Below are 26,010 nucleotides of genomic sequence, written 5' to 3'. Positions count from 1 at the left end.
GCGGCCCCCGCGCGCCCTCGGGGGCAGCAGGAGGCTCCCGCCTCAGCGCGGCGCGGGCGCCGCTCCCGCCCTGCCCTTCCCGCCGCGGCCGGCGGGCGGCACCGCCTCGCGCCCCTTCCCGGGCCGCCCGCGCCGCTCCAGGCGCCGCCGCCTCCCGCACGCCAAGTTTGATCGATCTCCGGCCCGGCGCGGGCGGGCGGAGCAGCCGGGGCGGCGCGGGGCGCTGCGGCCGCGCCGCTACCCACCATCTTTGGGGGAAGTCCCTGCGACGGGGGGAGCCGGGCAGCGGCGCAGCCAATGAGCCCCGGCGGGCTGGGGTGAGGGCGAGCGGGAGGGCTGGGAGGAGAGAAAGAGACACAGAGAGGGAGAGCGAGAGGAAGGAAGGAGACGGGGAGGAAGGCGGGGGGCGTCCTCCTCCTCCTCCTCTCGGCGCCGCCGCTGCTCCCATGCCCGCGCCGCCCGCCTCGCCCTAGGCTCGAACCGCCGCGGCCGGAGACGATGGGGCAGAGCGCGCCGCCCGCTCCGCTCCTGCCGCCGCCGCTGCTGCTGCTGCTCGCCGCGCTGCTCGCCGCGGCCCTCGCCGGCTTCCCCAACACCATCAGCATCGGTAAGCGGCTCCGCGCTCCCCCGCCGCAGCGCCCGCGTCCCGGGAGCGCCGCCGAGCCGCGCGGGCCGCCCAACGAAACTTGATTTTTTTTTTCTTTTTAATTCTTAATTTATTTCCTCCCCGCGGCGCTGCCGGAGGGTCCCGCGGGCAGCGGGAGCGGCGCAGCCCGGCGCGGGCAGCGCGCGTGTGGCGCGGAGCGGCGCGGAGCCGTTCGAGCCGCCCGTGCCCGCACCGGGGCCCGGTCCGGCCCGGCCCGGCGGTAGCCTCTCGCCTCCCTCCTCCAGGTGGACTCTTCATGCGGAACACGGTCCAGGAGCACAGCGCGTTTCGCTTTGCCGTGCAGTTATACAACACAAACCAGAACACCACCGAAAAGCCCTTCCACCTCAACTACCACGTTGATCACTTGGATTCCTCCAACAGCTTTTCAGTGACAAATGCGTGTAAGTACCTACGTGCCTGTCTTGTTGCCCGTCTTTGCGCCCAGTTTTTCCCTGGTAGCCTGGAGTTACCATTCACGCGATGCAGCGCAACAAATGTGTGCGTGTGCTGGCGCGAGGCTCAGGGGATTTGCAGCATTATGTGCCTTAACAATATCTGAGGGAAAGTTCTCTTACTGCTTCTTTTTCCTCCCCCATAGCATTTTCTTTTTTGACAGAAAAACAGCCCCAGCGCTTATATAGCAGTGTCACGTAGCTGCGATTAGCGCATCCTTGCTGAAGGAACATTCTTTTTTCTTTTTTGTTTTTTTATGGCTGCAGACTCTGTAAGCTAAACAGAATAATTTGCAAATAATAGCATGTAGAAGTAGAGCAGAAACAGCTGCTTAAAACCCATCTTGAAACATAACAGGGGGGTTTACTTGCTTCCTCTGTTCCAAAAAAAAAGAAAAAAAAATTGTTTTTCCTTACTATAAAGTCCTGCTTTAAAAACTGCCGAGATATAAACTGATGGATGCTGCTAGAGCCAAACGCAGAGACACCGGGATCAGAGCGTTGTGGGTAGTGGCTTTGCGCAAGCAGTGCGTATGTATAGTTTGAGCCTTAATTAACAGAAGAAGCAAAATAAAACTTTAAGTAGTGTGAATGCGGTGTTAAAAAGAAAATTCGCTTTCTGAAATACTGGTATGTGTTCTGCATTTAAAAAAGCATTTACCTATAGTAGTTTCTGGATATTGGTTTTGGTGCTTTTTTGCATTTTTTCTTCATAAACTTCTGAAAATATATGGAGTCTTAGTGGGTGGGAGTTGTATATATATCTTTCAGTATGCAGAAATATGTCTGTGTATGATGTAAAGGGTCTCTGAATGCCATATACCAACTTCATGTTATGAACAGGATTCTTGTTCATGTGCTGTCAGCAGAGAGCTTTGGAAGATGAAGCACTGTGCTAATGTGGAGTCCTGAGGAAAAAAAAAGCTATCTGTTGTTTTCAAACAATGCAATTATTTGAATATCTTATTTCTTTAATTATTGTTGTAGGGGATTAGAATGGTGGTTCTCCTGTATAATAGGAAGGCTAGAAAAGTAGATATCTGAAATTCTAGGAAGAGTAAAATGTTTTCTGATATAATTTGTGGTTGGAAAGCATACAATAAGAAAATACTCAGAGAAATTGTGGGCTGATGTTCTAACATACTCCCATGTGATAGCTTCTTGTTAGTGCAGCATCAGACTTCTAAAGGGGCTTTGGATTGGGACTTTTAAAAGTTGGGAGGCTAATTATGTAATATCCAATTAAAATATTCAGTAAAGTGGAAAAAAAGGGTAAATAAAAGTGTGCCTGTACTTTGCATCTTATTTTGCTAATCCTATCCTGCCTCAATAGCTCTTACAACAAACATCTGACTATTAATCCTTAATCAGTGTAATCCCTTCAAGAGGCTGTATCTCAAACATAGTTTCCTAAATATCAATTATATGGATTTAAACTAAATACATTAAACTGCTTGGGTGATTAATTATTAATTGTTTTTTAAAAGTTCTACCAGCACTTCTTCCCAGATCCCACCAAGACAAGTGGAGCACACGGTCATGCAGAGGCCGTCGATGTATTATTTAGTTAGTGTGCTCCTCATCTTCTGACAGCTAATGATTTCTGTCGTTGCTTAGTGAAAGCTATGGTGACTTAGCAAGATAAGAGTTGATTTTCCATAGTATCTGGCTACGTGTTCCAGCAGACATACTACGAACGCAGTAAAATCTGGGAAACTTAAATCTCTGGAGAAACCTTGGGGCAGAGAGTACCAGCTTATAGTAACCTATTTAAAATAGCAGATGTAAAAAAAGAAATAGAAAGAAGAAAATGAAAAGGTGACCTTGTCTGTAGCAATGCCAAGCATCTAGTAATACTGTTGGTAGGAAAATAATATAGTGAGCCCAGTCACCAGTCATTGAGAACAGTTGCTCTTCCCAGCTGTGCAAGCCGTTTCCCTTGGTGTCAGAGCGCTCCTGCACACCCATGCGCCAGGCTGAGCTGGTAGCTCCTCGCACTACGTGGCTAATGTGTAAAACATCCTGGCCTCGGGATCCTCAGCCACATCCCCGCTTCCTAGCGGAGTGCTAGATAATTTCTGGGTGCTGCCGTACCCGTGAAGGAATCCTTTCCACAACATTTTTGCTTCTATTGAAGATAAGCATAAATTTAGTCTCCAGTGCTGTCACACAGCCTTTTGATCAATATTTGCAATTGGCAGGGATCCATATAGGAGAGAAACCTGCAGTGACTCTGCCTGCCTTCAGCGGAGAGAAAGGCTGCGACTGACTTTGTGGTGGGATATGCAAAGAAACTGAAAGGGAATCAGAGAAAGCAGCGTGTGTAGGTTGAGCCGAGCGCCTGTGCTAGTCGGTAGCCCTTGGCGGGTACTTTGCATTCCCCCTTGCTCTCAGGTAGATGCCAGTGTCTGTAATAACTGTTGGTGTGTGCAGGGATCGAGGGGGGCTTTGTTCAGGAAGGGCTCGTGTTCTTACTGTACAACTGCACATCCTGCCTGCTTGGTGCAATCTGGTGCATTCTGGAGGCAGGAAAAAAAAATCTCCTCTGAAGTATCCTCGTGAGCCAGAAATAAAAAGCCCACCTCTGGTGGGGTCGGTCTGGCGTTATCCCGTGATGACAGCAAACTTGTTTAGAAGCAAAAAGGGAAAAAAAATCCTGCTCTAAGCCCCTCCCTCGGTTTCCCTTTTCAGTTGAATGATGCTTAGTCTGATTTTCATGTAAAACCCCTGTATTCCCTGCTTCACTGCTAACACTGAGCTTTTCTATGTGCATTTAATTTACATTTATAGATGCATGCACTTACAGTATTCATCTGCTCTCTATTTATCTACTTGCCTATTTATTTAGCTATGTGATATCTTCATAGAAAGTAAATGTGAATGCAGGTGAAAATTTCATTGTGTTTAAAGGTGAATTAAAGTTTACTGGTTGGCTTTGAGGAGGGGTTATTGATCTTAAAATATGCAGCTTTCTGTCATTAAAGGGGAAAAAAAAGTTAACTTGAACTACACATGAAAAAAATTAACTAAATCATGAATGGCATGTCTTTCCCTAAAATAGTGCTCACAAAGGGAGTGAGCTGTCTTTTTCAAAATATACAGGTATAACAGCTCAGATGGATAGATTCATCAGCCAAGTGTTCTTCCCGTTTTCATTATAGCCTCGGATGGAGAGTGTTAGTATTAAAGTTGAATTACGCATACGGTTCTGCAGATCATATTCCCTAGAAATAACCCGCGTGTGTCTTTCTGCTCTGCACTTGTAGTGCACTAGACTAACACTGCTCTAGCCTCTGCAGTGTCAGCTCATTAGCACACAGATCTCATATTCCCTCTCTGCACTGTCATTGCAAAAAAATTGCTGTTGTACACCTTTACAGCCAACAAATGTGCACTCGGATTATGTACAATTGCAAGAAATATTTAGAAAAGCAAACTTGATCTTATAGGTAATCTCCATGGAATTTCTAAAAAAAAAAAAAAAAAAAAAAGCCTTAGTTTTTGTAAGAAATCTGTTGATCATGTAATGATAGTGGGATAGGATGGGATGTATACAGGAGAAAAGGGACTTTGATTGCAGAATCTAATTAATCTACAGACAGATTCTTGTCCCATTATTTTTCTAAAGTCATTTCTCATATGTCTTCCTAATTGAGAAGGCTCTTTTTATGTTTTCCCAAATTTTGATGTGTTGGGTTTTTTTTTTCTCCCATGACCATTTGTTTTTTAGGAAACAAAATAGGGAAATATAATTACATAGTTACCTTAAGTCACTAAAACCCTTTAACTTTTTGGATGCTTTCCCAAGAGAGTCAGATTTGTGCCTTCCTCTGAAAATTATCCTTTATCATCCTCATTCTCCACATATTTAGTCTTTAAAACCCAACTAAGATGATTTTAACGAAACAAGTGCCAGCTTTTTTGTTGTTGTTCTGAGGAAGTTGCAGATCTGCTGCCACGGAGCTGGTGCTGGGCAAGTTTTGCAGTGTTTACCCCTTCCTGCAGGCTCCCATGGAAGCGCTCCTGTAGTCACGCACACGCACACAGTTTCCCTGGGTGCTGCTCAGCATTTCTTTTTGCCAGTGGGCAGATAATTTGCTTCCCTTGCATCTGTGTGCTCTTTGTCCAGCTGGCAAAGGACACTGATGCTGAAAGTGGTCAGCTCCCTGGTGCCAAAAGCCTAAGCCTGGCTCTCTGAAAGCCAAGTTTGGGCCACGGGCTGGTGCTTTTGCCTGAGTGAAGACCATAGGGTAAGTGCCTGCCTCTCCCAGTGAAGAATGATTCTGGTTTCTCCAGGCATTCTGTGGTAAAACGCCTGCAAATGTGCTCTCCTCACAACTCTATTATTGATCAAAAAAATGCCTTTGGTGCTATGGGATTTCTCAAGCATTGCCTGTCACTGCTGCATGACAATGAAAATAAGATGGTTTTAGCGCAGGGGCCACAGCTTTTGCAAATCTTGGGATGAATGAAACAGTGAAGCAGAATGTTGTTCCATTAAAAGGTGGTCCGTGCTTCATTGCTAAGCAGATGAATTGTCGTTAAGCTGAATGTGATCCTGGTGTAACTAGAAGGAACCATATTGTTTTAAATTATGTTTCATTAAGAGTTTTTTAATTTAATTTTAAAATAAGCTGAATCTCCTTTCCTCCTCCACTACATATAATTGCATTTACATGCAGTTTAGATGTTACAATTATACTTAACTCCACATTTATTTTAATGGACTCTTTTTTGAAATTCACCAAACAAATGAAGAGTAAAGCACTATGCAGAGAGCCATTTCCTTGTTTCATTTCAGGGAGCTTTTTGTGCCTGTATAGAAGCCAATTCATGCTGCTCCCTAGGTAGCACGGGGCCTGCAGAACCCACTGGACTGCGAGCATGAGTTGGAGAGCTACCACTTAACTCCAAGTTCTAACAGACAGCAGGGACTGGAAAGTGGGAAAGGGAGCTGGTCTGTCTTTAATTACTTTTCTTTTTGGAATAATCTGGCCATGTAGTGTTTTTCCATCTAAAGTATGTATTTTGTCATTCCTCTTTTGTATTGCTAATTGATTTAGGTGTTCTTAAAGGTTCTAAAATGTGTTATTTTAAAGCAGTAGCCGTTTATTTTTATAGTTCAGTTTCAAATAAACTAGAACAGTATCTTTGACAACTCTGGCGCACTCACTGTGAGAAAGGCATTTATGTTGGTTTCATGTTTAGTGTTCAAGGTGCAGCCTAGGGTCAGTAATTTTTATACTGTACAGCTTAGATGACTGGAAAACCACGATCTGCCTTCCAAAGGGGATTCAAGACAACCTGAAAACTCTAAACCAATTGTTATGAGGCTTAAATTTGCTATACAAGGGTTTGTACCTCCACTAGAACAGCGTAGCTGTCTAAAAATAGAAAGGTAAAAATGATCAATCCAGATTAAACCAGTTTCTGTGGAACTGTGCAGTGATCACTGTAATGAAGCAATGCCCATGCTCCACTCACAGGGATTTTTCTTTTTCTCTTCTGAAAGTGTGTTTCTCATCAGAGGCAAATGTTTGCTGCCCTCGCTTGTACTGTGGCTGAACTTCAGAATATCAAACGCCTTAGAAACCTCAAACTTGAAATCATGCTGGAGCTCTTAATTTGGAGTCATCCTATGAGGACGCCAAGGAAGAGGCTCGTGCTGAGCCCTTGTAGGTCCTGCGGGTGGTAATGCCTGTCCCAGGGCTGTGGGATATGTGCTCCGGAGCGACTGCGTTTCCGTGGGTTTGGAAATGGGTCTGTAGTGTTTCATGTACCAGCCTGTACGCGTATGTGAAACGCTCAACGACAGCATGTGCCTCTCTGGTTGTTCTCACCAAGATGTAATCCTCATAGGTAAAAGTATCTTAGAGGAAAAGGAGATGGGGATTCTGTGTAGGAAGGACGGGGATGTAGGCAGGAGCTATGTTAATGCCTCTGTCTAGCAGTCCCTCCTGCCTGTCCTCCTGGTGAACTGTGAGGCGCTCGCTCTGCTTCCTCACTGCCTTACCCACTTCCAGAATAGTGAGTGGCAATGTGCAGCTGTCACACAGACACTAATAGGAGGCCCAGAGGCCCTTATGCATGAGGATCAGCCTGCAGAAACACTGCGGTGCAGGTAACTTGCCCAGGCACTTGTAAAAAGGGTGAATTGCACTCCTAGAATTGGATAATAGCCCAGGTGAACACTCTTCTGTGGGAATGGAGTGACCCATCAGATCACTTGTGTGTAATTACTTTACCAGCTAGGCTGTTTGGACATTTCAGGTACGTTCAAAGTTGCTCTTTTTTTTTTTTTTTTTCAAAAACAATTTACACATCCACTTTCAGACCACTCGCAAGTTCTGTGATTACATGTGGATGACTGATCCTGCCCTCGTGCTGGGCTTGTATTTACTGAGGTTTAGTAGCAAGTGATGTTGGAAATTCTGATCAGGAATAGGTGAAAAGTCTAGGGCTGCACTGTGATTCCACTTGTCATGAGTCCTTTTTAATACAATATCTATTTTAGAAGTGGTATCTAGGAGACATATATCCACTGTGTGGGGGGATACATTCCGTGCATGCTTCACCCTATGTGCGCTTCATAATTTTCACTCCAGTATCTCCCGGACTGACCTGAGGAGTGATGCTTGTTATCATTGGTGCTTTTGCCCTGTACAAACATACAGTGTTTGACCACAGGCGTAGGGTCAAGGGGTTGATCACTAGAAATTGTTGGCTCTTCTGCTGACTTTTACTTTGATTGGAAGTAAATCAATTGGTTGCTTTTGGTAGCCTAGTTTGGCTATCTCTTATGCAAGGATACTACAATTTACCTACATCAACAGATGTTGAAGGACTGTTGGCAGTGAAAAACTCGGAGAGCCTTGGCTAGAATGGCCTCTTCCGTTTCGTTGTTCACTTCTTCCACTCCTTTCTCTTCCTATAAATAAATAATAAAAAGCAATTCTTCATGCTTCTGAAAAACAAATCAAAATAGGACTTACTAATTTGCCGTGCTTGCCATAGACGTGTGTTCCTGCTGATGAACCTAGGAGAACATGTTGCAGCTATACAGAAAGCCAATCTGTCACTTGACCGGAGAGACATTCTTAACTCTTCACCTGAGATAAGCAAAGCTGTTGGAAAGAAAGCAAGTTCAATATTGAACAAGTTGTTTGCCTGCTATACCTCTTGGATCTTTGTTATAAATACGGTTTTCATTTCTGTGGCACAGCATGTGCCTGACTTTTGCTTACCTGGCCCACCCTGAGAGCGCTTACGTGAGCGGTGGGAGTAAGAACTGTCTGCAGTGGAAGCAGCGCAGTCCCTTGCTTCCTCCTGGTGAGGCTCGTAGGCCGTGCCGTGATTTCAGCCGTCCCAAGAGGCATGGGGCTGTGCAGTTTGGGGCTTGGAGCCTTCTCTGATTTCTGTGACTGACTGCCATGTCTTAGAGAGAGGTGCTGCGGGGCCCTTTCTGAACACAGCTCAGACTTTGGCTCCTCTGATGTTTCCTGGAGAAAGCAGGATGCACGTTAAAGTGGGTAGGACTGGGTTCCTGATGGTCACATTTGTGGTGGGCACCATAGTGTGTCTAAGGCAGGCGGTGGACGTGAGCGTGCTGATGCATTGGAAGAGCAGGCGGCTGGGCATGACTTGCAGTTCCATTTACAGCTTGATAACCAGGGAACCAAGAGGTGGGGAAGTTAAACAGCAGGAATCAGGGAAATCTAGTCTTGCAGTCCTTTTCAAAAGTCAGTGGCAAAACTCACCCTAATGAGTGCTGAAAGCTTCAGGGACCCCAGGGAAAAAGAAAACATGAATCTAGGTTGCTGAAAAGAAGATCCAGAGCCCAGTTCTGTAAATCCCTGGGTGGCTTCAGTGCTTGTCTTTGCTCAGCCTGAGCTCCGTAAAGTGAGTTGGTGCTTAGTAGCTCCTGAGACCAGTAGAGGCTACTTGTTTTATCAAGTGATTCGCCATGTTGATGTGAAGAATCACAGGGTTGCTGCATCCTGGTAGATTTTGTTTGGTCTTTGAACCTGCTGTGAATGCTGAAATCCTTAAAAGGCTTTTTCTTTTTTTGTGGGGAAGAAGGGAGAAATAATAATTGATTTGTGTTTTTTTTGTTTTCAGGTAATGAACTTTCTGCGGCTCCTTACATGAGAACATGATATGAAGTTATTTTTATCAGTTTTAGGATTTGGGGTCTTCTAAGGCTTTACCACTAATATCCAAGCTTGGGTTCTGATAGTCTGATGGCCAGAGACCTCGAGTTCAGCTGATAGGTGAGACCTAATTAGTGTCCATTGATTTGCAAAGGACTGACCCAGGGGTCTAACCCGCATTGAATCTAAATCATTAGGGGGATGCCAGGTTGTCTGGGAAGTTTAATGTCCTCGATTATCTTTCTTGTGTTTGCTGTGGTCTGGTGGCATCACTGCAGTGATGAGCTGGACCTGAGGAAATGCTGCCTGACTAAGCAGCCGCATAAGAGCTGCTATCCTACTTATAATTTCCTTTTTAAAATGCTGTTTTCTAGGACAGCTTATTTATAACTGTTGATGAATATAAAACAACTGTAAAGAAAAAGTGGCCATGGCCTTGCCAGCAGGTGCTGTTTCTGCGCTATTCCAGTCGTGCCGGCAGAGTGCTTCTCTCCACTGCCGGAGCAGCCAACGGCGGTTCTGAGGCGTGCGCCGAGCTCCTCGTGCAGGCCAGGCCTTGCGCCTCCGTAGTGCCGTTATCCTACTGCGCCTCTGTGCGTCCCAGAAGGGGGTGTCTACCCCCGACGTCATGTCAATTAAATATAACAGTGTTTTATTGTTTCAAACTTCAAAAATTCATTTGGTTCCAGCTTAAGGCAGTGTGTTTTTGTTGTTTTGGAGGTGACTGTTTCTGTGCAATATATCTCTCTCTCCTGTTTAGAAACAGTTTACTGAAGCCTATACTAGTTTAAACAGTGTTTCTGCAGACATGAATCTGCCCTTTTCAATGGAAGGGTAAATAGATGATGGATGTGAAAACCTTTTTGTATGTGTTTTGGCTCACTACTTTTTTTCAGTGCTGGATTTTGTGATGGATTTTATGGACTAGCAGTTTTTATCAGTTAAGATATGCATAGCATGCCTTTATTACCTGGAGAGGCACTGGGATGTTTCCAGAATTGGTCAAAATGAGACCAGTTTACTCTCCGTGAAGTTTTCTAGGATTCTGCTTGGGCTATTCCAGGTGCGTGACTTATCTTGTTTAAAGCATGAATCAATGCAGCTGTACTGCCTGCAGAGTGTAGTAGATGTACCAATATTTTTTACAAACATGATGTCCTGCTTCAAAACTGTGCATTTGTATGCGAGAGGTGTGCTTTACCACCAGTTGTTTTGTGTAACATGGAAGGAAATGGCAAGCGGTGATGTACAGTTGTGTCTATCTGCAGTGACACCTAAATGTTTTAGCGTTTCATCGCTCTGCTCTAATAGAAAGAAAGCTGCTGCATATCCCATTAGGTAAATGCGGGCATTCAAGATTCATAATGAGGTCTTATTCTGATCTTGTTTATGCCAGGATGAATTTGGAGGAGCTCTGGGGGTTTGGAGGAGTGAAGGCAGAGTGCAGCAGGATAAAAACGTCGGCCCGTCCTGGGGTGCTCCCTGCTGAGCCCGTGGGTCAGCGCGGGCTGAGACCCTGGGCCCTGGGGGATTCTCCAAGGGAGACTCGGAGCATCATCATCGTTAGGCTCCCTCTCCTCAGCTACCCAGGTTCTCCAGGCCTCTGACTTCAACAACTAATTTCAAGTCTAAAGTTAGATGAACTGAATACCCCCTTGTTCAGTGTTGCACATATTTCCGCTTGAACTTTGGGAAATTTAACAAAATGTTCACGTTCAGCAGTAATAAGTGTCCCTTTATAAATGATGCTGGGTATCTCAGAAGTGTCTGTAATAGACTGTGCAGAGCTGGATCTGCCAAGGAAAGGTTTTGTTCTTCAATTGAAATAGAGTAAATGAAATAGTCTCCAATGCAAAGTGCTGACCTTGCTTTTAGCAGGAGTCACACCATCTCTACTTCTCAGATTTTCATTTTTCTTTTCCTGTTTTCCTGCTCCCCCCATACATATCTTTTCTAGCTATGATCCTGTCTCTATTTTTCTATTTCTCTCTGCATCAGCTCATGGATTTTGCAGTTCTTCTATGAATAGAGACTGGGTGACATTAAAGGAAGACCGTAGGCTTCTATGTGAAATTTAACTCATTGCTTCTCTTGCCTACTTGGATAAATAGCGATAGTGCTGTTTGAAAAAGATGCTACCTCTTTCTGAGTTGCTCTATAGCTAATCCAAGAAAAGATGTCTGGCAAAACAGGGTCTTTTGGCTGAAGCAGAAAACTAGCATTTTAGCATATTATCTGTAAAAATACCCCATTATTTTTCATGAATAGTGAACCTATCATGAATAGTGATGCTGCTAACCCCTGCATCCTGGTGAGATTCCAGCTTGGATCATTATCAACATAAACCACTTATTCTCCTGGAAGCTTCATTGAGATAAATTATCTGCACTTCCTGTCTTAAATTCTTATTGTGGTGTTCCGCAGCGTTAGCCCTTCTTTCATAAGAGATGACTTTCAGATTTGAGTTGAGGCAATTTCTGCATACTCTGGAGAATACAATTGGATATTAAAGTAAATTTTCCCTGCAGGCTTTTCTGAAAAGATTTTATGCTTCCTTCATAATGTCTGGAGATTCCCTGTGTTAATAAGAATTGTTTGGTTAATTTTTTCCAGAATCTACTGCTCTGGAATACTCCGCATGAATCAGGATCTTTGTGTGAATTTAAAAATGGCATTTTTCTGGACAAAATTGCAAGCAGGATTAATATGATGCCTCCTTTTTATTATGGGCTCTCCAAAAATGTTTGTATCAGCCCCGTGTATGCCAGGGTAGATTGCTGGGCTGAATTCAACCCCTTCTTTTTAAGGGAATGAAAATGTTCTGAGCAATAACTTATTATTGATTATTAATTCTGTTCTGAAAAGGGTAGGACAAAACTGCATGTAAAATCTAAATCTATCATTTCAGTTTCTCAGAAATTCAGCTGTGGAATTCAGAGTATGGAATGCAAAAAGTCCCAAAGGCAGGGGAGCTTGTTCTGCAGAACAGGGGTAGGAAGGGCACTAGTGGCTGGAGATTCTGCCGTGCTGCCCTGCCCGCCTCTTACCCGGATCAAACAGAAGTGTCTGGGATTAAGAGGGAACCTCCTGGGTGATGGGTGCTCTCTGTGGCTTGGCTCTGCGCAAGAGAGAAGGGCCTTTGGTTGGGATGCTGCCCACTGTCCTCCCTGCTGAGGCTGCCAGCAAAGGCTCCATCAGTGCCCATCACTGCCCCACCTGGAGCCGAGAGACTTTATTTTGCCAATCCAGCCATCCCTCTACCCAGTTCAATCAGTGCTTTTTGCAACAGATTCCTGCTTTAGTCACAGAGAAGTGCACGGTGCGGTGCTGCAGCAACTGCAGTTGTAAGGGTGTGGAGATTTATTCCCAATATAGGGAAAAGAAAGCAGTAACTCTCAGATAGTGATGATCAAAACTAATAAAGAACTGTAGCTTGGTAAATTCACGCAAAGAGCTAGCTTTTCTCTATGAATGTCCTGCAGACAATTTTACTGGAAAAATATAATCAAGGCTTTCATTTTAAAACAGCCGTTGACTCTGTTTGCAAAGGCAGCTTCCACAGTACAGCTCGTCTCATTCCTCTGAGGCAGAGAGGCACCAACTGGGTTCTGAGCCTCCCTGTTTGTGCAATTTCTTCTTCCAAGGGAGTTAATGTCGTTATCCTTTCACTGCTGGCCCTTCTGCCAGAAACAGGCCCCTGCTTTCTTGGTGTGGCTCAATGTGTTACTTTTATCTTGACATATTATATAGCAATAAGAGTGTAAAGTGGATAATGATGTGACTTAATCATTGTTTTAATTGCTGGCATATAAATATTGTTGGCAATAGGCTGTAAGAATGAAAAGTGTTTATGACTGCGGATGGGGCTATATGATGGCCTGGCAGCGGTTTGGTTACCTGCCTAGCCCATTCGAAGGATGCAGGGATTTCTGCAGGGTAATGTCTTACCTGCTGGAGCTTCTGTGCCACGTCACGCTCTGGAGGAAGGAGCTGAGGTGACAGAGGCTTTGGCTCCCGTTCCTGGGTGTCTGCAAGCGAGAAACTGCTGCAGTCCTGCAGTGTACGAGTCCCTGCAGTGGTGTCTCAGGCACCACACATCCTACCTGGAAGCAAGGGAGTGCCGGCTCCTGCTCCTTGGGAAGACTGGTCATTCCTCTGTCTCCCTCTGGAGCACACACCAGGCATATTGTGATTCCTTGTTAATAGGTAAAAATGTGGTAGAAAACCTCATAGTAATTCCCAGTGGTGTAGGAGTCCTTCTGCAGAGGAGGAGGTACGTTCAGAGCCTTGGTTGTGGGGACCCCCGATCCGCAGAGTCGTTGCTGTGCTGGATCTCAGGCCCAGCAAGATGGCCGGGGAGAAACGGTCACTGCAGCTAGAGCAGGGGGGCCTCTTTCTCAGCATAGGGACTTGGAAGTTTTCTTTGGGATCTGGGCTTGGCAGAGATTTTGTTTTTGTTTTGTTTTGTTTTTCCCTTAATCAGCTGTCTCTATCTTCGATCCTTTTCCTGTGTTTTTTTTTTTTTTTTTGTGCAATGCTTTCAATAGATGGGAGCAGCTAGACCACTTTTTTTTTTTTTTTAAGAGCTGTTCCTCTTTAGAGAGGCAGTGATCTTGCTTGTGAATGGTGCCTTCTGTTACCCGTCTGCCCGCGTTCACCTCGCACCCATCAGCCTCAGCTCTTTGGTCTTTTTGGCTCTGAGAAACACTTCTAGGGGTGGGCAATTTTAATGCTGAAGTAGTTCAAAAAAAGAAAAAAACACCGAACCTTGCTCAGGTTTCCTCAGAGCTGACATTGGTTATCCCCAGGGTGGGTTTGTTCAGATCATTGGAGCTTTCTCTGCATCCAGTTTGACTTCAGAGATAGTTGCAAATCCTTGGGATTGTGTGAGTTTGCTGCAGAGCTCTGTGCTGGAGCACTGGATTGCTTTCAGTACTGCCTATATGCAAATAAAATAATTGGGTGTTTGGGGAAAAAAAAAGAAAGAAAAAGCAATAAAATAATTCTTTAGCATTTTGTTAGTTTCTTGCAGCCTGCAATGCCTTCTGCACCAAAATGAAACTGCTCTGCTTTGCAGTGATGAACCCCCTGAAACAAACAGCTGAGATTAGTATTATTTATAGATAACCACAGGATCATTCATTCATCTCAAGCTGTTTATTTTGGGGCAGCCCGGTGAAACTGATGAAACTGCCAGTTGTCTGAAATGCTGCTGCCAGTCGTTTGAATGAACAGTATTGATTATAGTTGCAGGACTATTCATCTCATACTGGCACATATACAATACATGTATTATAAAAATGTTGTCTATGTTGACAGCTGGGATATGAAATGATACACTGAATTATACATCCTTATAGGCAGAGTATACATAGACTTTTCTTAATCCAAATCTAAGAATAGTCAAGTTACCTAAAGGAAAACATGCCGGAGTAGCATGCTCCAAAGAGCATCGTGCCACCTTCAGCAGAAACAGCTGCTTAGCAAATTTATGTTGAAATGAGCTGACATGGTGAAACCCCAATGAGTTCTAACTGGTCTGAAGAATATTCTACTGTGGAAACCAAGAAAATCTTATTTTATTACAAGAAAAAGATTTCTTATAAGCTGAAGACATTAAAATAAGCGTTCCAGTCTACTGTATTACCACAGTTTTTTTTTCAAAGCGAAGAAAATCTAGATGTAAGCACAGTGCATATAGTAGCATTCCTCTGGGTATACAGGAACTACCTTCACCTTTCTGATTTTTGATTTAAAAAACTCAATGGTTATATGTGTCTACACTGTCCCTTGAAAGCTTTTCATCCTTCAGTCTGTCACTTAGTTAATGGTCTATATCCCTTTTGCTTGGGTGCTCCATCACATGCTCCTTTTGATACTGGATTTGCTGGAGAGAAGCTCAGCAGATGGCCCTTCAGCTGCAGTCTCTGTCCCTTCACTGGAACAATCTGTTGTTCTAAACCTGAATGCTAAACACAACCCAGAAGTTGAAATACTCTCAAAAAACCCGTCTTGTTCTCGTGGGATGTGGTCTTCCATTGACAGACTTGTTCCTATTTTGGAAAATCAACAGTTGTCAAGTAAAGATTTCAAGTAACTTGAACTTGTGCTTGACTTTCATTGTCTTGCATTGTGATGAGAGAGAGTGATCAAAAAAAGATTAAGGTGTTCTGGGCGTTTTTAAAGTTTTACTAGTATTTACTTGATTGCATCTGAAATAACCACATTGTCTGCAGCAGTTACTCCAAATTTAGACTCTTTCAAATGAGAGCACTTTCCTCATATCTACCCAAGCTAGTTAAGGTCTGGGATATTCAATATAAATTGAATGATGTACACTGGTGACAGAAGCAACTTGTAGGATGATAGGTGTGTGGTTTTAATGTATATCTACAACTGTAGCAAATGTCAGAAATAATACATTTAAGGTGCCATAAAATATGTAAATATTCAATGTATTATGGGACAGGGCATTTACACGTTCGTCCTCCATAAAAGTTGGTGGGAGTGAGCTCAATAAATGCCCTCGCCACGTGTGGGAGAAGAGCCCCCTGCTCGCACACCGTCAACGAGTGAGACGGAGCCTGTGGATGAGCTGTGCAGTTCAGCACAGATGAAACGCTAGCTGCTGCGCTTTCCAAAATATAGGGGTCTCTGAGCTGTAAAAGGCTTTGCTTAACTGTTATCGAAGCTTTCCCTGCTGAAATTATTCATCAGAGCAGCACAAACGGAAGGTTTGTGAAGGCTGAACTTTCTCCTGCTGTTCATGAACCAGATATACTGTAAATGCAAACAGTAGGTGCCCCCCTTACCTCTAATTAAGCATGTGTGCAAGTTTTACTGTTCAGCTGCAGTATCGAGTTACTCAGAAAAGCTAACTTGGGAGTTGAAAAGCAGGTATTTTTGCTTGGTAAACTATTCATAACAGCTTCGCTTTTCTGGCTTCCTCAGCAGAAAGGACAGTTTTGGCAGAGGTGAAACAAGGTACAGTGGTGAGTCAATGTGGTGTGCACATATGAGCTGTCTCTCTCTCTTGATTATGGAAAACTGATTCTTTTTAGTGCTTACTTCAGAGTAAAGAGGAAAATTCCCTGGAAGTCATAAAGAAAAAGGTAGTCTTCCGTAAGTGGTATTATTTCTTCTATGCAGCTTTGATAAGACTGATTTTCTGTCCTGAGACATAAGTCTGATTACTTGTCTTTGGTTTGTAATGCAGGGCTCAGAAATGCACGTGTTTCTAGCTTTGCACACATGAATGTCTTCATCAAAATTGAGCAGAACTAATTTCATGAAGCTAAGCACAAGTGTGAGCATATGGAGAGCTGAGACTCATAAGCATAGACCTACAAACCCCAATGATTATAATTCTGTCTCCTTCTAATACTTACAGTGCTGCCAATAATTTTTTCCAAAAATAATGAGGACACTTATGGTGGTAAGGATTGTATCTGATGGCTGTCTGGACTCTTCAGAAGTTGAAGACAGAGAAGGAAATAGGGTAGTATGAAGAGGTGGAGAGGCTTTTCGTATATGGCTTGTAGCTATAAAGCTTTAGGTATGGTGTTCTTCAAAATTTGGTCTACTTTTCAGTAAACAGCCTCTTAGGAAACTCAGAGGTTGGAACTGATCTCTTACAATGTCCACACTGGCTTTTCAAGAGTCACTTTAGTGCTGTTCAAAATGCTGCATTGGAGAGTCTGACTGCGGCCCGTGCTGTGGTCGGCATTGGCAGCGGTTCCCCTCGTGAGGGCCCGTGTGGCGCCGAGCGGTCCCCGCTGGGGCTCCCCAGCATGTTGGCCAGGTCGCTCTTCCCACAGCTGCTGGTTGGCTGCTCTTGCTGCCAAGAGAGAAGATGTAGGCTTGCTTAGCCTAGATAAGCCTAGTTTTCAGAGATACTTGATCACAGGCCCAAGCTCTTCACCAAACAATCTTTTCGGTGTAGTCTATTACTTTTTTTTTCCTAATCATTTGCAATAATATAACTTTTTAAACAAAAAGAAACCATGATTATGCTGCTTTAGGGGAAGAATTCTACATCCTGAATCATATTTCCTCTCCTGTTTGTTTTTTTTCCCTTATCTTAAAAAACCTTTTGTTTTGTCTTTTTGTCAACATTCTCTTTTCTTTTCCACTGCAATTGCCTCATGAATGAAGTGCACATCTCGTGTTTGTGCAAACATCAGCTGTATCAAGGGTGAAGTTTTTGAAATTATGTGTACAGTGGCATCATTGTGTAAAATTACTGTAATCAGTGATGATTCTTGGTACAGCTGCACAGCAATATGACTGCTTGATTCCTGATAAGTCTTGTAAAGATGACAAGTTTTACATGTGAAGATTTCCCACTCAATCCCCCCAAATCTTCCACAACTGACGTTCAGGAATAAATCTTTCTCTCGTCCTGTCATGGGCCACCACAGAGAAGAGGGGTAATGGGTGTAAGTTGAAACATAGGAAGTTTAATCTCCATATGGGGAGGAACTTCTTTCCTGTGAGGGCGACAGAGCCCTGGAACAGGCTGCCCAGAGAGGTTGTGGAGTCTCTTTCTGTGGAGATCTTCCAAACCCGCCTGGATGCCACCATGTGCCACGTGCTCTAGGTGTGCCTAGAGAGGGAGCTTGGACTAGATGATCTCTAGAGGTCCCTTCCATCCTTAACCATTCTGTGATTCTGTGATTTTAGGAGAAGAAATTAATTAGCTTGCATTTCTCACATCATTGGGTCTATTTAATTGACTGCACTTTGGATTCCCTATTTGGGAAGTTATAATGGACTCTGTGCAAGTTCTTTAAGGTATAACAGTTTTAGGAATAGGCTTCAAAATACAGCTTTTTTTACACAAGGCTTCTTCTCTATAAAGTGTGATTAGTTGCACTTATTTGCTTGACCTAGCATATTTATTCTGCTTAGCTGCAGTCATGAAAATAATAGTCCTTACACTTATTTACTGTTGTTTGAGTGATCCTTCCTTGAAAAGGAACAAATTAGTAAAAGACATATTTTTATTTGGGATGGCTTGGTATTTTGTGTTTATGCCCCAGTGATATGCTCAATGGTATTATTCAGTTATTTTTATGGTCGCAAGATATTCTTTATTTGAGACTAATTTGGGAGCTGGGGTTCACCAAATAAATGATGATAATCCAGAATCTCAGAATTAAATCATACTTGCTTCGTTTTTTAACCAAGGTGTCATTGGTATTCAAGTGTTCATGGCTGATAAATTATCCTGCTTCCGTCAGTCTCTCCTGTTCCCATATTCCCTCAACAAAGCGGTTCAGAGCGTGTCCGGTTGCTGTAGACTAAGCAAGAACTGGTAGAGGAGGCTCCTGTCAGCTGGCCACCATCTGGAGCCATGTGAAAAACAGGAATGCTGAAGGGATGAAGGATTTTTAGTGCCCTGAACATAGATTAGAACAGCATAAAGTCCCAAAGGCTCTGTGATTAAAGAGACGCAGTGAATTTATGAATTACATACAGTCTGTGTGGAAATGTCATGCTGTCCGTACTTGTAGCACCAAAATCACTGTCGCTTGGAGAGATTAAAGAGAAAAAAATCATTTCTTCCTTTTCATTTTCTTTTTTCTTTTTCTAATTTATTTTGCACATGTAGCAGTAATTTCTGACTGGTTGCAAGATTGCATCTCTGTATTGGTTAGTTCCATCATTTTTTATCTTCCCTTTTTAATACAGTTATAAGAACGAGAGGAAGAATTACATATAAAAAGCATGCTGTTAAATCCATAAAAATTGTTGAGAGGGCTGGGCTGAATGTAGGGCCTGAAACTGCTTTGAAATCATCTTTAAAAACTGAATTTGTATCCAGCTGAGGGTGGAAACAAATATGTGAGAGAAGAGGAAGAAAAGAAGCCAGGACAGTACAAATTTACTGCATGGACAATGGAAAATAAACAACTGTTTGAATAAGGTGACTCAAATCCTGCTTGTTTTCCTTGGCAGGATGGCTTCAACAGATGCCATTCAGGCCAGGTTGCACTGAGCTCTGAAGCAGGGGAGAGATGGGGTGGTGGGTCTGTCTTCTTAAATGATTTTGGTGGTCCCAAGCTATCTGGGAATTTGCTGTTTGTGGTGTTTGACATTTGTTTGGTTTATCTTCTATACCTATCAAGGCTTTTTGAAATGTTGACTATATACTTAAACTAAAACAGTGGCAATATAACTATTTGCATTTTTGCCTTTTTCTTTCCTTTTTTTTTCTTTTTTTTTTCAATCTCCTCTCCAAACTTTTCAAGCTTTTCTTAGTTTAGTAGAAAACCACAGAGGACACTAGCTTGCTTTGTGTCTGTGCAGAGAGTTCTGGGTTCAGAGCAATTCTCCTACCAAAAGGAAGTTACAAGTATATCACCATAATTGGAAAGATTAGGAAAAAAACCTTGAATAGTTTTAAATGTTTCACATTTAATGGCTATTCAACAGTGAATTTATCCCCAGAGGTAAAGAACAGTAGTAGCAAGATCTGAATAGCTGTTCCCATTTACCAGGCGGTCGGCAGCGCTGTCGGAGCTTCCTGGGAAAACGTGAAGAGCTGGTGAATTCATCAGTCCTTCTTATGCAGATCCACTGGCGGATTTAAATCTTTGTCTTCAATTTATTAAATTATTATGAGAAAGTCATTCCATTATCAAATTCATTTGTCTCATTGCAAGCTTCTGTGCTATTTTTGTTATAGGAAGGTTTCGTCTCGCTGATAAGATTGCCAGTGGGAAGAAAGGCCTGGATTAGCTCATATAAATGAAGAATATAGAGACAATCCACTAAAGTCTTCTGCGCCTATAGCTGGCATTTCTTGGAAAAATGCGGCCTCTTGTGCTTTCTGTTGTAGTCTGGAGAGACACTTTATTTAGTCACTCTGTTTGAGGAGCTATACTACCAGATCACCAAATCTATTCCAAAGACTACAAAAATTTTGAAGTCCAAAAATAATGTTTTGATGAACCATTTTGAAAGGATGGATGCTGTCAGCGAGTCTGCTTGAAAACTGGACTATAAAAACCAGTACTGTTAACCTAGCACTACTTCCTTACAGTGTCTTGCTTTAGATGAGTATGCCTTCACCTTGTTACTTATGCTCTTTTGATAAGATGTATAGAACTACATGAGATAGAGAGGTGTATGTGTCTCTGAGGAGGTTTTTGTGTATGTGTGTGTGTGTATTCACTGGGACATGAGCAGGGCAGGGTGGTTTGGAGGAAGTCAGTGTTTCAGGAAGGCCTTCCGTGGCACACTGAGATCCTGCGGCCAGGTCTGCGCACCCCAGTGCAGGGAGGGTCTTGGCGAGCACCGGAGCTGCCCGCAGGACACGAGCAGGTCCCAGGCCTGGGGTTGTCTCCTCTCGCCCTGTTAGCTCGTGCTGTTTTGCACAGTCCCGTTGGTGGAGAATCCTCGTGCAGCAGAACGAAGGATCTCAAGGGGAGGTGGGAGTGAAGCCGCTTGTTCCTCAGAGTGGCTTAATTCAGTGGTTGGTGTCTTGGACCAGGCTGGTGCTGCACACGGAAGAGTAAGCAGCAATGGGGCAGGGCCTTGAGGGTGACAACGGCCATCCTCCTGCGAGGAGCTTGTCCTGCCGCTCGCCACAGAGCAACTGTGCGGGCTCGTGAGCTCTTGTGTAGCACAGGGAGACGCAGAGCTGTCATCCAGACTGCTGCAGTTAGGCTGGTCGGTGCCAGCAGCTTGGCCACAGGGGCTGCTGTCACGGAGGTACGTGCAGCCGTTCGCAGGCCGTCCCCCCAGCTCTGTACTGATCCAGGTGCTGCTGGGTTTGCGGAGCGACACGGGAGCCGCTGGTGAGAGGCATGGGCTTGTTCTCTGCCTGCTCCTGAGGGGGCTTCCTTGCTCTACCACGGCCAGGGGTTGATTGCTGTGTCTCCACTGCACAGGCTTGTGGAGAGGGGAGTTTGCAGTGAGTTGCTCTTTAAAATTTGTGCTTGTTTTCTGCCACAAGGATTAGAGATTTTGCTATACAGAGAAGACACAGTCAGCACCGTGATTCCTTTGTGCTGGAGACCACCCTGCTTGCCGAGTCTGTGCAGTTCTGCAGAACGCTTGGAGTTGTTTGCTGTGTGCAGAGAAGGTAGCAGCAGATTTATTGACTGTCGTGACCAGTCAGAGAGGAGGGTTTTCTAGATGCTTCTAATAAATGCTACACAAGCGTTTGGGTTAAGAATGCTAATGCAGCTGTGATGCTGGAGCACCTCTGTGAACCACAAGAGCTGAATAAAGAGATAGCAACAGTCTGATATAGATGATTGAAGAGTGGATTGGGAAGAGCACGAGGGAGTTCCAAAAAGTTTCAAACATGAGTTACTTGAATATGTATTTTATTTACATGTAAAGAAGGATTATGTAAAAACAGACCTACAATTGAAATACAATAAACGTTACTAAATCAAGATCTCAGAATAGGAAGATACCAAAAAGACTGCAGTGAGCAGACTGGCTGCTAGCTTCCTCCCTGTAGCACTGGAAGTTACAGGATCTTCTCATTTCTATCATCCTACCAGCAACCCGAGCCATTGGGAGATGGGAGAAAGGGCCATTGTTTCAAGTCACAGGAGAGCAGGAGTGTTCTTGTTGGCAGAGATTTTTGTAGGCGATGGCAGGGAGAGACTCAGCAAGTCTGGAAGTGCCGTGATGCAAAGCAGACCGAATCACTCGGGTACCACAAGTAGAGCTGGGCTGCGGTGAGTCTGCTGAGGTTTAGTTTGGTCCTCAGCCTCCCATTAGAGGGTCTTGCATGTGTGCTTCAGTCTGTGCCTGTTCAGCAAAATACTGAAGCACCCCCTTAAGTGAATGCATGCAGCTTTGGCATCCAAGAGGCTAACCAAAGGGTTGCAGATGTCGCCGAAGCAGCTCTGCACATGCGGGGTAAGTGGTTCTTGAGCTGCAGGCTGTTGTAGAGAAGCTCAGCTGCTGCTGCCTCGTGTCGCACCAGGGCTAGGGGTCTGGCGAGGACTGCTGGGGCTGCAAGTCTGGCTTTGGCATGAGGCTTTCAGCTCTGTAGAGAAGGTGGGAGCTCTGCTGCCCCTGCTGATTAACCAAACTCTTCTCTGCATGTGCCAGGGTCTCGGGGAGCGCAGAGGAGCAATGCGGTTCCACCAGGTTAACATTTCACTGCACCGTTAGCTGGGAGCAGAACTGAACCAGCATTCAAAGCTGCAACAATCTGTCCAACCCCCCGGAGATCAGCAAATAATTTCAAGCTAGGTCTGTCGTCTCGCTTGGGCAACCTCTCCTCCTTCGAAAGGGCAGGAGTCTGTTAAGAATTAACATGTAGCAATGTGACTTTTCTTTCACAATGAAGCTCTTGCCGTATCATTTCCATCAATTCTGGCTTGAACATTATTCAGCTGTGCACCAGACAACTCTTTTGTTATGTGCCAATTAACCCAGCTTGATAAATAGTGATTATGCATAATTTATACAGAATAATATTCTCGTCAGTCTCTGTAAATAAGGCACTGTCTTAGCTGAGGGCAGTGGGCTGTGAATTATTGTCAGATGTGATCCTGGTGGTCCAAGAGGCCGGTCAGAGGAAGGATTCTTTGGACTGTAAGGCAGAGAGAAATGATACCAAGAATAAAACTAAAGGAAGGACACAGGGAAAGGGAGAGGAATTGTTTTTGTTTATGTAAGGTATTTTGGTGTTTTGTTTTTGTCACTTTCTATCTTGCTTTTTCAATAAATTGAATAGGCATCTCCAACTCCTGCTGTCGCTGAAGTCTGGGAGCTTCTCCAATGACTTTGGGTATCTGGATTGGACCCCTAAGGAGCATCTTAGCTTTAGCTGGCTGCTGGAGCCAGGTTTTCACAGCGCTTTTGTTTCCTCTTGGCATTAGCTGTCTGGAGCCTGATAAGCTGACAGCACGAGGAGCAAGTGAGAATTGCTTAGCCCCATGAAGCTGGGGTAACCAGAGAGAGACATTGGAAACATGAAATCCAGCCCACCAGTCCAAGGTGTGCTTGCAGCAGCAGCATTTGCTGGAAAACTGTTGCAGAGCCTGCGGGAAGGTGAGGTAGAGTCTGTTGTTAAACAGAGGTGTCCCTGGGCCAGCCCCGTGCGCTGGGTGTAGAGCCAACAGGATACGAGCTAGAGGCTGCCCGTGCTGATGATTACGTCCCTCTTCTCCTTGGACAGCCTTAATCTTGGCCTTTATCAAATGGTGAATTTTACCCAGATCCAGGTGTGTTTGCTGTTTGGCCTTTTCTGCCTCGTACTATGTAATATATCCCCACAGGCCTATAAATGGCACCACCTCAGCAGATTCAGCTCATCTTTCATCACGCTGCCAGAATCTGCCTTTGATTTATTGCCTCTCACCACAGTGGCACAGGATGAAGTCAACTTCTGAAATCACTTAGAAAAGGATCTGCTGAGCAAGCATTCATTTAACAAAATGCTTCTCCCTTCCAGTTCCTCCATGGAGGGCTGCTCCGGTGGCGCGAGCAGGAATCCCCTCGGAGCAGGGGGCCGCAGTTGCCGCTGGCTGTTGTTCTTCGTGGACCGGGCCTGGCCTTGTGCAGCACCCTCAGTCTGGCACCTCTGCCACCGAATGGATGACATTTCTTATCTATGCCTCAGAAACCTTACTTGTCTCTCAGCCTTGAGGTATTGATCACATGTGTGATATATGTCATTACCCCTGAATATGATGGTAACAACAGTTACTCCTTGATCTCTCAGTTCCTGTCTGGTTTGCAGCAGCAAGGGTTTTATGAGCGTGTCCTTTTGTTGTGCAGCAGTAGGTCTAGTATCTCATGGAACTTCCATTGCTTTGAATAAAATTATGGAAACATTCATAACTTCATGTTGAACTATCAAATGTTACTGTGTATTTAGTAGAATACGCATATTTGCAGAGTATATTGGCCGCCTGTAAGTTAAAATACAGAGACATCTAGCACCAATTATTACTATGACTGACTTTTGAAGGAACAGGATATTTCATAGTTTTCCTCTTACCAACATTTTTTAGACAAACTGCTTTAGAAAATCTGAGAAATAGCTACCATCCAAAGTGGTGATAATAGCGTGCAGGCATAATGCCTTAGTTTAAGTAGTAAGGCATTTCAAATGGGGCAACAAATGGAAACAAGTTATTCAGCTCAGATATGCGTTATGTATTTGTGTTGCGTGTGTACTGCGTTTCCAGCTCATGCTTCCGACACTCCGCAGGCATTAGTCATGAAGCAGAGAATATAAATGATCGTCGTTTGCTGGGAATATGTTTAGATGCTGAGGGAGAACCTCTGCCAGGTTCTTGCGAGTCCCTCGGGCAGGCATTAGCTTGTTGTCCCGCGTTAGGGAGAAGGAAGCGAGTGGGGATGCGTGCGCAATAGGCGAGGCCTCTTGCAAAGGCTAAAAGCTCAGTGAGCTGCATGAGGCACATCCATGCGTTACGTCTCCTGGAATTCGAGGTCAGGGCCTGAAATGGAAGCATCTCGGCGCGTGGGGCTGGCTATTAGGAGCAGAGTCCTGGCGTTACGTGTGGTGCTGCGTTGTTGGCAAGATGTGGTCCTTGAGAAACGGAGCAGAAACAGCTCCTCATCAAACATCGCTTGCATGAAAGGACATGCTGGACAGATGCCCATTGCCTTTCCGTTTCATTCAAGCAGTGAGTTTAGCGGCCTGCAGAGAGAAACCTCTTGCTGCTTCTCCTGTAGATACCTTCTTTGGTTCTAGGGCCAGGATAGGCAACAAGGGAAAGAGTTCACAATGACACAAATCCTCTTCAGTTAGAGCTGGGCCCTCCGGTAAGGTTACAAAGCATCCTAAGTGCCTTTTATTTTGAACTTCGTAGTATTTGTTGGATCTTTTCTTCAAAACAAGGAATAAGGAGCCTTGTGAGCTGCTTGCAGAGGAGGTGGGACGGGGAGGGAAAGTGGTTGTTAACAGTGGAACATTGTGCAGTGTCTAGGTGGGTTTAAAATGTTAAAACAGAACATTTGAATATTGTGGATTAGACTTTGTGCTGCCTGATCGGAGAGCTAGAACTCATCTCAAAGTCACACAGCAGTTCATTGGTGGAGTGGGTACCACCTGATACCTAAGAGGAAAGAAAGTCCCTCCGTGCAAGGCACTGTATTATCTGACTAGCACATATTTAAGTATAGTTCTTAAATACTTCATTCACTTTTAAAATCATCCTCCAAAACATTAATTATTTTTTTTGGTGCATCTATATCTGCTCTTACCTTTAATCCATTTTAAGATTTAAATCTCTATTTTGGTTTCCTCAGACTCCAGTAGATGAGCCTTCAAATTCAGCCATGGTAATCTGTTTAATATTCTTTCAAAGGGAATGTTCTCATAGAACTTTGAAATCTGGATGTTTTAAAAATCAATATGTAACAGTGATACCAGACTACTGACAGGTAAATGTTTTTATAATTTGGACATTTTAATGAGACTGACATTTTTCTTGGATCACAGAATCATAGAATGCTTAAGGTTGGAAGGGACCTCTAGAAGTCATCTAGTCCAACCCCCCTGCACCCACAGGGTCACCTAGAATCAGGACACTGGTGGGGACAGCTTGAGGCTGCACGTTGCCCTCTCCGTAAGCAAGACTCCAAAGGCAATTGCAGGCCGTGCAGCTGCCTCTCCTGATGTTGGACAAATGAACCACTTGCTTTCTTCAAGCATCATAAGTATGTTGAAATATGAACATTTCTGAGCGTCAAATGAAATTTTATGAAAAGGAAAACATTTGTGAAAATTTGGTAGGCTATTTGGGCATAA

The 26,010-nt window shown here is 44.3% G+C and overlaps 1 protein-coding gene across 4 annotated transcripts in view; it reads left to right on the top strand.

The window, feature by feature from the left end:
- The first annotated feature begins 470 nt into the window (after positions 1–470).
- Positions 471–26,010, top strand: part of GRIA3 (glutamate ionotropic receptor AMPA type subunit 3) — a 139,925-nt gene continuing 114,385 nt past the window's right edge. For all 4 annotated transcript variants that reach the window (XR_015913545.1, XM_088527570.1, XM_088527569.1 and 1 more), the window contains exons 1-2: positions 471–607; positions 892–1,050. Coding sequence is in view for 3 of the 4 variants with exons in the window: in XM_088527570.1 (XP_088383696.1) it covers positions 499–607; positions 892–1,050 (268 nt within the window). In the remaining variant the exon portion in view is untranslated. The remainder of the gene's footprint in view (positions 608–891; positions 1,051–26,010) is intronic.

The sequence above is a fragment of the Tinamus guttatus genome, unplaced genomic scaffold, assembly GCF_059628265.1.
Source record: "Tinamus guttatus ecotype Peru unplaced genomic scaffold, ASM5962826v1 Tinamus_guttatus_pri_ptg000287l, whole genome shotgun sequence".
Classification (NCBI taxonomy): Eukaryota; Metazoa; Chordata; class Aves; order Tinamiformes; family Tinamidae; genus Tinamus; species Tinamus guttatus.
The sequence above is the reverse complement of the archived record's forward strand: the minus strand, read 5'-3'. Positions and strand labels throughout refer to the sequence as shown.